The 14,810-nt window shown below is 35.8% G+C and overlaps 1 protein-coding gene across 1 annotated transcript in view; it reads right to left on the bottom strand.

Annotated features, from left to right (window-relative positions):
• Positions 1-14,810, bottom strand: part of CPS1 (carbamoyl-phosphate synthase 1, mitochondrial) — a gene marked incomplete at its 3' end in the record, with an annotated part of 194,188 nt that overhangs the window by 107,075 nt on the left and 72,303 nt on the right. Inside the window, exons 15-18 of the mRNA XM_012661215.1 lie at positions 8,748-8,876; positions 5,689-5,833; positions 3,959-4,169; positions 2,379-2,577 (exon numbers count right to left, since the gene is read on the bottom strand). Coding sequence (XP_012516669.1) covers positions 2,379-2,577; positions 3,959-4,169; positions 5,689-5,833; positions 8,748-8,876 — 684 coding nt within the window. The remainder of the gene's footprint in view (positions 1-2,378; positions 2,578-3,958; positions 4,170-5,688; positions 5,834-8,747; positions 8,877-14,810) is intronic.

Genomic DNA, 14,810 nt, shown 5'->3' with positions numbered 1-14,810 from the left:
TTACAGCTTCAACTATTTTCTTTATACCAATGACTTCCAATGACATTGTATCAACTTACTTTATATTCCCTTTTCCTGAATTCCATTTCTACATTTCAATAGCTTCCTTGATAAATAAGGTTTGACCTCCACTTGTGTTTAACCTCCTCTAAGGTGAGAACCATATATATATATATCTCACAATAAAGGAATGCATAACTTTCAAGTGTTTGATCAAAATTTGTGCTTTTGGATACAATACATTATTAAAATTTACTTTCATTATGTGAAAATGTTACTATTTTCCTGTGGAATTACTATTATGGCCTTCCTTGACCCTATTATACCATATTCTCATTGCATCTGTATATAAATACTAAATTTTAACATTTACCTCAGATTAGTTCATATTATATTTGTTCAGTTTATATATTCTGAACTCACCAACTGCAGACACTGTGTCATAATTATCTACAACTTATTCATTCTTTTATCCTCCCAGTGTCTTGCGTGTAGCAAGAACTCAGGAAATGTTTGCTGACTTGAGTTGAACTAAAAGTAAGGTGCTAAATATTCACTGACAGTGAAAATCCCTCAGATAATAAGCCCCAAAATAAAATATTATAAAATTTTCTCAAGTTCTTTGGCTTACAAATTTTACATTTATGAAAAAGGATATTTCCCATGAAATATAAACTAAATAACAGTTGTTTATTTGGTGGAAACACTACCAGCACAGCTTTTTGTGGCATTTGAGTTCTGATTCGTTTGTGCACTGAAAAGCATGAAAAAAAAAAAAATTTTGAAACAATTATGAAGGAGGAAAAACTACTACTTGGTATTTTACAATTAGTAAGTTATTTTAATTTCAAAGATCAAAGGTTCATTATTTGTCATTACGCTAAAATCTTTCATTAATATCTTAGAAATTAGAAATCAAAACAGTAGTAATTCTGCCCTTTGTGTGTGAATATGATAAACTAGTAAAATGTCTTTATTTTTTTCTTTTCTTTTTCCTTGCATGGATGATGGATTTAAGCTGTATTTCCTGTGATTAGTGACACGTATTTCTGAAATGGCTGGTCTGAGTTTAGGCTATAATATGTGTCATGGGACAAATAAAGAACAATGGGGAACAATATGTGAAAAAGAGCCTTTCATTCCATATTCTAACCAGCTTAGATATGTAGACATAGACTAAAGGCTCCCCACATTGGCTACAAAAGAGACAGAAATCAGAGATAAACTCAGACAGACAGACAGATTGATAGATAGATGAAAGATGATAAAAACTGAGGTTCATGAACACTTCTGCTACTCCTACACAGTATTTATGGATAGTAATTTAAGAACAATGAACGATGAACAATGAACGATTTAAGAACGATGAACTACATTCATTAGAGAGGTGTACTATGAATTTACCTTAAAAGACATTACTAAACACTTTACAAGTATTAATCCTGAACCTTATAAGAACCCTGCAAGGTAGATATTATCATCTCTACTTTGTAGGTGTGGATCCTAAGGCTCAGGGTCTTGCCTTAGAGTTCCTAGCTGACAAGCGGCAGTGCCAAGAGTAGCACCCAAGTCCATCTGATTGCAAGGCTCAAGCTCTTTCCACTACGCCAAGCCTCCTGGATGCAGAAAGAGATGAGGCCTTGGTGGAGGGAGGCAGGGGAGTGAATCTCAGAGGCAGAGATCTGAATTTCTTTCTTCCCACACAGAAGAGCACTGCATCTTTGAAGGTGGAATAATCAAAAGCTAACTTTCACTTCAAACAGTATAACATAGAACATTATGAAAAATCTTCTGAAGATGCTAAAAGCTTAGAACTTTTTTTAATGAAAGAGGGTTTAATATTCCACTGGGCTCGAATCAATTTAGAATTTTAGAGCTGGACGGGCCTTGAGAGATCATCTAGTCCAGCCTTTATAGATGCGGAAAGTGAAGTCCAAGGAGGTTAAAGTCACGATTTTCATGAGTGGACTAACGATGAATTCTTAACCTCAGTTCAGTGGTCTTTTTGATATAATATGTCATCTTTAATATAATTTTACTTCATTTGGTTATAAAACATATTACAACACAGTTTTATTTATATGAATATGTTGTCATAAATGTGTATCTATTATAAACCCACATATATGACTTCACCTTTTGAATAGAAAGGTCTTTAAATACAGTAAAATGGGCATGTATTATATTATATTAACAAATGTCATATTCTAGCAGTCAAATAGAGAGATGTTAAAACACTAGACAGGAAATATAAGTCCTACATCTTCTCTAATCAATAACCCAGTAGCCCAGGCAACCTTAAGACTTTCAACGGTGTTTAAAATTTTAAAAATTAACTGAGAACAAAAACAAAATGGAGGAATAAACCAAGGACTCACCTCTCCTACACTTTTCATAGAGCTACCAATTCGACTAGATGTTCCATGAAAACGGTCAAGATCCCAGCGAGGAATCTTGGTGACCATGTAATCCAGGCTAGGTTCAAAGCAGGCTGATGTCTTCCCCGATACAACGTTCTTGATCTCTGGAAGTGGGATTCCTAAGGCAATCTTGGCAGCAATGAATGCCAATGGGTAGCTATAAAGAAGGACATAAATTTATTTTTGTTTTTTTTCTTTGAGCAGTAAGTATTAAAAAAACAACCCAAAATATAAATTTGTCTTTCTAAAAAATTCTGGTATTATTGTACTTCAGGGTATAAGACACACATGATTCTCTGTTCTTATGAATATTTAATGGCCACTTATAAAACAATGTGAGTTATGATACAAAGTATGGAGGCATAGGTCACAGGAGAATTCATTCTCCGTGCATTATATACATTGCTACAACTCCCATCTTCACCTCTTCAATCCAAAATCAATAGCTTCCTTGATAAATAAGGTTTGACCTCCACTTGTGTTTAACCTCCTCTAAGGTGAGAACCTGAGAATATTCTTTTGAGAAAATATATACAGATCTGTACCTAGGAGGACAACGGAGTTAGCTGGTTCTAGGAGGTATGTAATGGTCAGAAAATGTAGGCTTTGCAAGTTTGGGTCCTTGCTCTATCTCTAAATTATCTTTGAACTTTAGGCTCCTTATAAAACTAACACTCTGGGAAATTTTATTTGAGGAAATAATTCATAGAACTATAGAATTAAATATGAGTTCTCTAGTACAATTATCCATCTAACAGATGAGGAAACTGATAGAGATGGTAAGTGATGTGCCCAATATCACACAGTCAATGGAAGAACCAAATGAGAACTCAGGTCTTGTGACTCTACATAGAGCAACACACTTTCCACCACTCCATGCAGTACTGTGTAACTACATTTAAAAATCTATAGAAGTAAATATTTTGTTCACTTAAATGCCATGTAATTTAATTATAAGATGCTAAATATATTAATAAAAACAAAAGGTTTTAATTAATGTCCCCTCAAATTATGCTTGCCAGCAGTTGTTAAATGAACAGCAAATTTATTTATTTGGTTGCAACATTCACTTGCAGAAAAATTCTACATTGCTTAGTCTTGTGGAATTTTGTTAAAATAAAAGTAATGTGTATTGAATGCTTGGGTTAAATGAACTATATTTTTTGTCAGCTATTTGCTATGGAGCTATACACCTGAAAAAGCCAGTTGAGGACTAAAATTAAGGATTAATTTGCACTATTAACAACATCTGCAAAGTGCAATTGAGAAGCAGATTTTTCACAGCCTGCTTTAACCACCCAGATTTTGATTAGTTTATGATTAGCCAGCAAACAAAGCCAGCTAGCAATACCATTTGCCTCAATCTAGCAACGAGCTCATTAATAACCATGCCCTTAGGGTCCCATAAATGATTTGGAGCCAGCATACAGAAATGGTGAATATAATTTGTAAATACAGCACAGTTTTCCACTTGCTATCAATTTTCCATTTCTATCTGTGAAGAATCTGCAAACCATGGTCAATCATTCTGGTCTTACCCAGTGGCCTTTGAAGCCAGGGCAGAGCTTCGGGACAGTCTGGCATTCACTTCAATGATGCAGTACTCCATTGAAGTAGGATGAAGGGCAAACTGGATGTTGCATTCACCCACAATGCCCAAGTGGCGGACGACATTGATTGAAGAGCGTCTCAACATCTGAAACTCCGCATTGGAAAGTGTCTGGGCAGGGGCCACAACAACTGAATCACCTGTATATCCAAGCAGCACTCATTATCTGATGGCATATTTAAATAACCAGCTTCAATAACTTAACAATCTACTTGCATGATACAAGACACAGAGCATTCTGAGGGTTTGTGGGGAAAATAATTATTTTAAGGTAATATCTATATATGAAACATCAGGCATTCCCCCTGATTCTTGTTTAGTCCATATTACTCTGACACATTGCTTATAGAAACCCTTTAACCTTTCCCAAACCCATCTAGCTATCAAGGCTGTAATCATCTACTTACTAGATTGTCATTAACTTCTTTAACTTCCCTTCTTTTCATCTCAAATTATCTAGCGCGTTCTTCCTTCCACAGAGAGTTGTCTCCTCCTCACCCAGACTGGCTCATCCATCTGCTTTCTGTATCTCATACCTTCTCATTCTCACTCCTCGCCAATCATAGTCCTTTATATCTTCAATTTTGTAGTCTTTAGGCTCCATCCCTTCTGTCCTCAAACATGCTCACGTTTCTACTGCCACAAGAAGCCCCTCTCCCAACATTGCCAGACAATCATACAAATCTCTCATTCTTTGACATGACTGAGCTTCTTGCAAGTTTGCTAGTTCTGCTTATCACTCTTTACCATATAATTCCTTTCAATAGGGCTCACGGAATTAACTTTGCAATGAAATTGTTCTCCTGGACATCTAAAAAGCCAAATTAAATTATCATTCTTGATCTTGCATAGCATTTGGTACTGCTAAAAACAAAGCTCTTTCATAAAATATGTTCTTGCATTGGATTACTTGGTACTGCACTATCCTGGTTTTCTTCCTCTCTTTTCCTCCCTTCTATCTTCAACACTAATCCTTTCTCTTTCTCCTGCTCTATAAATCTAAATGTTTCCCAGGGTTCAGAGTTTGCCCCTGTTCTCTTCTCTTTCTATACGTATGCCCTTGAATATTTTTTCTATGCTTACAGCTTCAACTATTTCCTTTATACCAATGACTTCCAATGACATTGTATCAACTTACTTTATATTCCCTTTTCCTGAATTCCATTTCTACATTCTCAGCTCCCTTCTTGAGAATTCCGCCCACACCTCAAATTTAGCATTTCTCAACCCTAAGTCATCATCTTTGCCCTCTCATCTAACTAGTTCATCTTCCTTAGAAACCTATTTCTATTACCTGTGCCTATTTTCTCGTTCACTTGGTGACTAACACCTCCGTCTACTTTAAGCCTTCTCAAGTTGACTTTTTACTTGTCAACACTAAGTCTTACAGATTTTACCTCCACTATATTGCTTATATTTGACTCTTTCCTCAAATGAAATCAGGATAATAATATCTGCCTTACTTCATAGGGTTTTTGAGTATATCAAATAAAATGTGAGAATATTTCTAATACTGTAAAATACTGTACATATGTAAAATGTTATCACTTGTCTGTCACCTAGGAATAATTTAAGGAAAAGAACCTCATAAAGACTGCTGTGGCCATCAAAGACATGAGCTGAAGGCATTACTATAATTCTTGAAGATTCTTTGCCTACCTGTATGAACGCCCATGGCATCAACATTTTCCATATTACAGACAGTGACACAATTGTCATCAGCATCTCGGACCACTTCATATTCTATTTCTTTCCAACCTGTCACTGATTTCTCCACCAGAATCTGGTTGGTCATAGCAAAGGCCTGAAAATCGGTGACAAGAGATATCAAAGAGTAAGAGAAGACACTGCTTAAACCAGGATATTTGGCAAAATGCCCTGACTTAACTCATGGTCAGCACTGAAGTCTCAAACCCAATCTCCATCCTTCCCTGCGCTCCAGAAGGCACAGTGTGTCAGAAAATCAGTGAGGTACTAGGAATAGCATCCTGCAGTGAATGCGCTTGATTTACATTATTGAGCCTTGCCATTCAAAGTGCTGATATGACATTAAATCAAACTAATTTAGGAAAAAGAGAAAATAATTGAGCAATCAGGCAGAGGGAAATGAAATTATTTCAGCAGCTAGGCTTCTGTGAAACCAGAAAATGTGATAAGTGCGAATAAATGTGGAAAAATAAGTCTAAAGACTCCGGCTTTCTCTAAAATAGCTGAGGGTGCTTTGTACAGTGACACACACAGTAAAAGTTAGTTGATGTTGATGAGGAGGAGAGAGGAGATGATGATGGTTATAAACAGTTAGCCAAGATAGCATATAAAACTTGGGAATTAGAAGAATCATATGTGACTATTATTCTGGTTAATCACTGCCTAAGTGCTTAAATACTCTGAGTCATATATCATGTATACCTGATTAAACAGATATGAATTAGTGTAATTATCATTGCATATTTACAGAATACCCACAATAGGTAGAATATTGAGCCCAAAATATGAAGAGGCTATCTCTGATCTTAGGACATGTGATGGCTGATAAAGACAGAAATGTTCTTTTGTCTCATAATATATTTGATTTGGGATGGCAGTGAAAGGGAAAGTAATTTGAATTTTTTCAAATTATTAGTAGGCAGTATAATAAAATAACTCAATGTAAGTTTTTCTATAATGTGTTTCAACACTATTTTTTTTAACCTCAGTCATCATTACAGGCTCCAGCACATGCAATTGAAAATCTGACACATTTGTTCCCACAGCTGCCCACGATGAGGTTCTCATAGTGGTTAAGAAATTATGTAGCCGATGTTAACAATTTAATAATGATTAATTTGCCATTCCGGTTGCCTGCTAAAAGAAGAAATCTAGGCAACAAAGGGTATAAATCTGGGAAAGCTTTTTGCATTCTAATGAAGTAGAATGGATTTTTGGGTACAGGGAAAATTAAGATCATCTTCACCTGTTTCCTCAGCTTGTTTTTTTTTTTTTTCTTTCAAGTCTAAGATATTATATAAAGTCAACTTAGAGACCTGGATGAGTTAATGTAGCTTTTAACGGTGCTAACTGTAACCTCAAGAGAATAAGGGGATAGCTTACGACATAAACATATGACTAATTATTCTCAAGGGAAAAGCTAGGTTTTTTTCAATAAGGAAAACCATTCAAGGGCCTATTGATTAGCTGAGTACAATATAAATAATTGAAAACTATCTCATTCCAAAATTGTGTTCATTATAAACTTTTTTACATAAAAATTCAATATTCAGAAGGTTTTTTTATACAGTGAAAAATATTTTTAACAGCAAATAAGCACACATTGCCACTATTGGTAGTAATAATGAGATTGAAAACATTTGGAACATCTAATATGCTAGAGAAAATAAACTTCTATAAATCTCAATAAACATAACTTTGCCTTAAATACATGATTTAAATGTACAGAATGGAAACAAGAAACATATGTATTAGATGTCTCCTTTTTTTTGTAATTTTCACAACTTTAGAAAAATGAAATCCAAGTGGTTCATATGTAGGTTTGTCATAATAATTATTTAAATATATTTAATTGTATGTATATGTTCTCAAAATCCTATGTCAACAATTCAAGAGTCTCATTTATTTCAATTCAAAAAATAATGATAAAGCTATAAGCTGTGCTTGAGCTATTTACTAAGCACTCCCCAAAGTAGCCCTCACAATAATTCTGCCAAATTTGCTTCCACGACTGCCATGTAAGTTACACAGGTTTCTTGGCCGCACATGTATGCATTCATTCAGAGTAATTATTGAGCCCCTGGTATTGCCAGGAATTGGTCTATTCTGTGGAAATAGAGTATGGACAAAAGTCTCTGTTTTCCTGGAGCACATTTTCTGTATTAATCTCTAATTTATTTTTTGGAGCATATCTTAATTATCTCAAGATTTTTCCTTTAATACTCAAGAAGTGTTTAGTAATATGTTAAAGTGATTTGATAAAAAATAAATTATACACACTCAAACCTCATCTTTGTTTTTATGCATGTATGGCAGTTGGCAGAGTTCACTCATTTATTATACTGCGAGGTGTATATTATATATACTGAGTTTTGGGTAAAGCCAAACTACTCAGTGTACTTTGCTTCACTAACTGGATATTATCCACGTCACATTATTTCAAAAAAAATGGAAAAATGGGACATTCTATCCTATTTTTTTCTTAACCACTAAAATATATTCTAGCTTTTAAATATTTTGGAGTGGGATGTAAGCAGAGGAAGTGGAGTTGTATTAAGTTCAAATCACTAAAGTCACTAGATTGTACGATAAAGACGCACTTTTAGATAAGATGACCATTGGTTTATCTGGAACCATGTGGCTTGTCACTGCATCCCAGCATAGTTGCACTGCACCTCCCTCTCAAAGTGCTGTCTTTTGGACAACACATTTAGAAAATATGATGATTTAGTCAATAGTGAGAAATTATCTTTTCATTACATAACTTTCTCCAACTGAAAGGATATATTAAGTCAGTTTTTTTCATTGGTAAGAATATTGTCTATGGCCAGGCATGGTGGCTCACACCTAATCCTAGCACTCTGGGAGGCTGAGGTGGGAGGATCACTTGAGCTCAGGAGTTCAAGACCAGACTGAGCAAGAGCAAGACCTCGTCCCTACTAAAAATAGAAAAAATTAGCTGGGCATTAGAAAATTTTTTAAAAAAGAATATTGTCTATGAAAATACATACCTTTGTGCTAAGATCCATTAAGGTCTCCCTGGTCGGACAAAGGCCTGAGCCCAGCCCGCCCAGTGCATAGGCAGAACGGATCATCACTGGGTAGCCAATGGTGTCTGCTGCCTTCAGCGCATCCTCTATCTGTCAACAAGAACAAGGACTCAAAATTTTAAAACCTGACCACACTAGCAGAAAAGATCACACCAAGAGAGCCTGGTAATTCTGGTAAATCAATTTATTTGGGGAGGGGAGTGGGTATAAAAATTTTCAACTACTTCCTCATCTCCTTCTGAAAAACAAGTGCTATTACGCAAATGTTAAGTAAAATTGTAGGAGAGATTTTTCAAAAAAAGAAAAATATATATGTATATGGGGAAGGATTTTAGAAAATATACTTTTGTGGCAAATTTTATCTTCTCCTATAAAAATAGAACCATGGCCAAAACAGTAATAATCATCATTCATTTGAGAACACGAGCCATATTGAATTATTGAATTTTAAACTTCAGTTTAAAAGTCTATCTTTTAATGAAACAAGGTTTCCTACTGCTGAAGTTAATTTGGTATTACCACAATAACCCATTAGGAACACTGTATAGAAGGAGATTTTTCATTTTTTAAGCTTAGTCTGAGAATAGTCCCAGAAGCTTAGAATTTTTTTTTTAACTTACAAAATACAACATATGGTGGCTATATTTTTCTGTCATGGAGTATTATTACACTACCATTGGGAATGTAATTACACCTTTCCCATATGCCTGTTTCTCATCCTGAGGAAGCAAGGACATAATTAAATCTGGCAATGAAAGAATAAAGGTATGGCAGGAGCTTCCCAAAGTGTTCAGCAGAGCTATCCTGGGATTATTCCTGATTGACAGCTTTGTAACATGGAATGTACTTGGTAGCATTCTTTTCCAAAACATACATAACCCAATTTCACTTGTCCCAGCAGTACATGCCTATCCCTAAGGATTTGTTTATTTCTACAATGGAGAAGTTGCATTTAAAACTGCCTCTATCACCCCTGCTTCACCAACTATATGCCTGAAAACAACAATAAAGTCAGGGGGAAAGCGGCAGAGCACAGTGGCCAAATAGAAAGCTCCAACGATTGTCCTTCCACATGAACACCAAATTCGACAACTATCCACGCAAGGAAGCACCTTCAGAAGAACCAAAAATCAGGTGAGTAATCACAGTACCTGGTTTTAATATCACATCAAGGAAAGAGGCACTAAGACAGAAAAGACAGTCTTGCATTGCCTATGCCATCCCTCCCCCAAACCCCAGCAGTGCCACCCTGGTGGGCCCAGTGGAGAGAGAAAATCTGTGTGCCTGAGAAAAGAAGAGTGAAGTAATTGTGGACATTACATTGGAACTCAGGCCCGCCCTGTCACAGGGGAACACAGCACAGGGCAGAAATATGCTGGTGCCCACAGAAGGAGCATTTAGACCAACCTGGCCAGAGGGAAGTCCTCTACCCTGAAACCTGAGTTCCAGCTAGCCCCACCACCAGCCAAAAAAAAAAAAAAGCAGCCTGGGCCTGGAATAAATGTGCTAGGCAATCAGGCCACAAGGCTAAAGTCCTTGGGTAATTTCCACAGCCATGCTGGCTTGGAACCAATGGACTTAGGGTGCATGTGACCCAGCGAGACACCAGAGGTGGCAGCCATGCCAGGGCCTGTGTCACCCTTCCCCCAATTCTAGGCAGTGTAGCTCAGGGAGAGTCTTCTTCCACTTGGGGAAAGGAAAGGGAAGAGTCTAGAGGACTCTGTTTCATAACTTGGGTACCAGCTCAGCCACAGTAAAATAAAGTACAAAAAACACTCCTGAAGACCTTGATTCTAGGCCTTAGTTCCTAGATGGCATTTCTAGAGCAACTCTGGGCCAGAAGGAAACATGTTACCCTGAAAGAAGGACCCAGTCCTGGCAGGATTCACCACCTATTCACTAAAGAGCTCTTAGGCTTTTAAAACAACAGAGGTAGCCAGACAGCGTTGCCACCAGCTTTGGGTGAGACTGGGCTGGCTTGAGACCAGGCACAGTCCTGACTGCAATGACCACAGGGGAGGGCCCACATCACATCTCCCCCAACTCCACCAGCCCAGCACAGAGAGGGAGAGAAGAAAGTACAAGACTTTGCCTGGTAATCCGAGTAATTCTCCCATACCTTACTTAAGTCCACCAAGGCAATACTAGCGGGAGTCTGCAGGAGTCACAGGGTTACCAGGCTTGGGGTGCCCCCAGTGCTGATACAGCTGCAGGGACCAAAGACTAAGGTCACAACACTCAATTCCCTTTGAATATCTGGAAAGACTTCTCAAGAAGGAAATGTTCAAAGAAGCCCAGACTGTAAATATTAAAATAAATACCTAACTCTTCAATGCTCAGACACCAATGAATATCCATAAGCATCAAGAACATCCAGGAAAACATGACCTCACCAAATGAACCAAATAAAGTACCAGTGACCAATCCCAGAATGAAGGAGATATATGATCTTTCAGAGAAAAAATTCAAAATAGTTGTCCTGAAGAAGTTCAATGGCTTCAAGACAACATAAAGAAGAAATTCAGAAGCTTATCACAGAAATTTACTTGGGCAGTGCAAAGACAATTTATGTAACCAAAGCATTTGCACCCCCATAATACACTGAAATAAAAAAAAAAAACTGCAAAAAAAAAAAAAAAGAGAGAGAGAGATTGAAATAATTAAAAAAAAAACTCAAGCAGAAATTCTGGAGCTGAAAATTCAATTTACAAACTGAGAACTGCATCAGAGTCTCTCAACAGGCTATGTGAAAAAAGAATAAAAGAGAATGAAGCATGCCTATAAGATCTAGAAAATAGCCTCAAAAGGGCAAATCTAAGAGTTATTGGTCTTAAAGAGGAAGTAGAGAGAGAGAGATTGGGGTAGAAAGTTTATTCAAAGAATAATAACAGAAAACTTTCCAAACCTATAAAAAGGCTTGTATCATCCTGATAGCAAAACCAGACAAAGATACAACAACAACAAAATTACAGGCCAATATCTCCGATGAATGTAGATGCAAAAATCACCAACAAAAAACTAACAAACTGAATTCGACAACACTTTAAAAAGATTGTTCATTATGATCAAGTGGAATTCATCCTAGGGATGCAAGGATGGGTCAACATATGCAATCAATCAATGTGATACATCATACAAACAGAACAAAGGACAAAAACCATATGATCATTTCAATTGATGCCGAAGAAGCATTTGAGAAAATTCAACATCCCTTTGTGACAAAAACTCTCAAAAAACTGGGTATAGAAGGAACTTACCTCAACATGATAAAAGTCATATATGACAAACTCCAGCTAATGTCATATTGAATGAGGAAAAACTGATAGCCTCTCCCCTAAGATATGGAACAAGACAAGGATGCCCACTTTCATCACTGTTATTCATCATAGTACTGAAGTTCTAGCTAGAGCAATCAGACAAGAGGAAGAAATAAAGGGCATCCAAATTGGAAGGGAAGAAGTCAAATTATCCTTGTTTGCAGATGATGTGATCTTATATCTAGAGAAATCTAAAGACTCCACAGAAAACTATTAGAACTGATAAACAAATTCAGTAAAGTTGCAGGATACAAAATCAATACACGAAAATTAGTAACATTATTGTATGCCAACAATAAACAATCTGAAAAAGAAACCAAGAGCAATCCCATTTACAATAGCTACAAATAAATTAAAATACCTAGGAATAAATTTTACCAAAGAAGTGAAAATCTCCAAAATGAAAACTATAAAACATTGATGAAAATAATTAAAGAGGACATTAAAAAAATGGAAAGATATTCCATGCTCATGAATTAGAAGAATCCATAGTTAAAATGTCCATACTACTCAAAGAAATCTACAGATTCAATGTAATCCCCATCGAAATGCCAATGACATTCTTCACAGAAATAGAAAAAAATAATCCTAAAATTTATATGGAACCACAAAAGACCCAGAATAGCCAAAGCTATACTGAGCAAAAAGAACAAAACTGGAGGAATCACATCACCTGACTTCGAATTATACCACAGACTTGTAGTAACCAAAATAACATGGTACTGGCATAAAAACAGACACACAGACTAATGGAACAGCAAAGAAAAAACAGAAATAAATCAACATATCTATAGTGAACTTATCTTCAACAAAGGTGCCAAGAACATACATTTGAGAAAGGACAGTCTCTTCAGTAAATGGTGCTGGGGAAACTGAGTATCCATATGCACAAGAATGAAAATAAAACCTTATCTCTTGCCATATACAAAAATCAAATCAAATTGGATTAAAGACTTAAATCTAAAACCTAAAACCATGAAACTACTAAAAGAAAACATTGGAGAAATGCTTCAGGATATTGGTCTGGGCAAGGACTTCTTGAGTAATACCCCCAAAGCACAGACAATGAAAGCAAAATTGGACAAATGGGATCACATCACACTAAAAAGCTTCAGCACAGCAAAGGAAACAATCAACAAAGTGGAGAGACAACCCACAGGATGGGAGAAAATATTTGAAAACTACCCATCTGAAAAGGGATTTATAATTAGAAAATATTAAGAGCTCTAACAACTCAATAGAAAAAATAAAATAATTCAATTTAAAAATGGGCAAAAGATCTGAATAGACATTTCTCAAAAGAAGACATACAAGTGGCCAACAGGTATATGCAGAAATGCCAGCATCATCAGTCATTAAAGAAATGCAAATCAAAACTACAATGAGATATCATCTCACTCCAGTTAAAATGGCTTTTATCCAAAAGACAGGCAATAATGAATGCTGGCAAGGATGTGGAGAAAGGGGAACATTCATACACTGTGATAATGTAAATTAGTGCAATCACTATGGAAAACACTATGGAGGTTCCTCAAACACTAAAAATAGAACTACCATATGACCCAGCAATCCCAATGCTAGATATATGTCCCAAAGAAAGGAAATCAGTATATTGAAAAGATATCTGCATTCCCATGTTTATTACAGCACTATTCACAATATCCAAGATTTGAAATCAACCTAAGTGTCCATCAATGGATGAATGGAAAAGAAATTGTGATACATATACACAATGGAATATTATATAGCCATAAAAAAGAATGAAATCCTGCCATTTGCAACAACATGGATGAAACTGGAGAAGATTATGTTAAGGGAAATAACCCAAGCACAGAAAGACAAATCTCGCATGTTCTCACTTGTGTTTGGGAGCTAAATATTAAAACAATTGATTTCATACAGACAAAAAGTAGAATGATGATTCTACTCTGAGAAGGGTAGTAGGGAGGGTGGCACAAAGTAGGGTTGATTAAGAAGCGCAATAATATAGTTAGAATGAACAATATTTGGTAACACAACAAAATGACTATACTCAGCAGTAAGATAGGGTATACTTTAAAATAACTAAAAGAGTGGAATTGAAATGTTCCTATCACAAAGAAATGATAACTGCCTAAGATGACTGATACCCAAATTACCCTGATTATATTAATCTACATTGTAGTCCTGTATCAAAAATCACATGTATCCTATAAATGTAAACAACTATTATGTACTCATAATAATTAAAAATAAAAAATTTAAAAATAAAATAAAGTTGGGGCAAAAACAGATATATAGAAAGCTGACTTTTTTTCTGGTGATTGGCAATAGCCTTTTGATAGGCATAAGATACAATGAAAAGTAAGTAATAGAAAAACAAAACTATCTTTCCTCATTAAATATCTAAGCCACAGGTTTCCCAGTCATGAATTTTACTGACTGGATTTTTTATTCTACAATGTTTATTCCATTTCAAAAATTGTTTTAAATCCAATGTTGTTTACAGGGCATTCACATACACAAAACTGATTCCAGAAAGAAGGCAAAAATCACTTTAATATTGTAAGTTGGTACTGTTCTTGGTTTCAATTCAAAAGATACGAGATTCACCGGTACTTTAACCATTGATAAATCACTTCATCTGTGGGTTTATTTTTCTCTTTTCACAGAAAAAAAAAATTATTAATACCTACTCCTAACATTTCAGCACTAAATGCTGCAATTA

This window comes from Propithecus coquereli, unplaced genomic scaffold, assembly GCF_000956105.1.
Source record: "Propithecus coquereli isolate 6110/MARCELLA unplaced genomic scaffold, Pcoq_1.0 Scaffold70, whole genome shotgun sequence".
NCBI classification, from domain to species: domain Eukaryota; kingdom Metazoa; phylum Chordata; class Mammalia; order Primates; family Indriidae; genus Propithecus; species Propithecus coquereli.
This window is presented reverse-complemented; position numbering and strand designations above follow the sequence as displayed.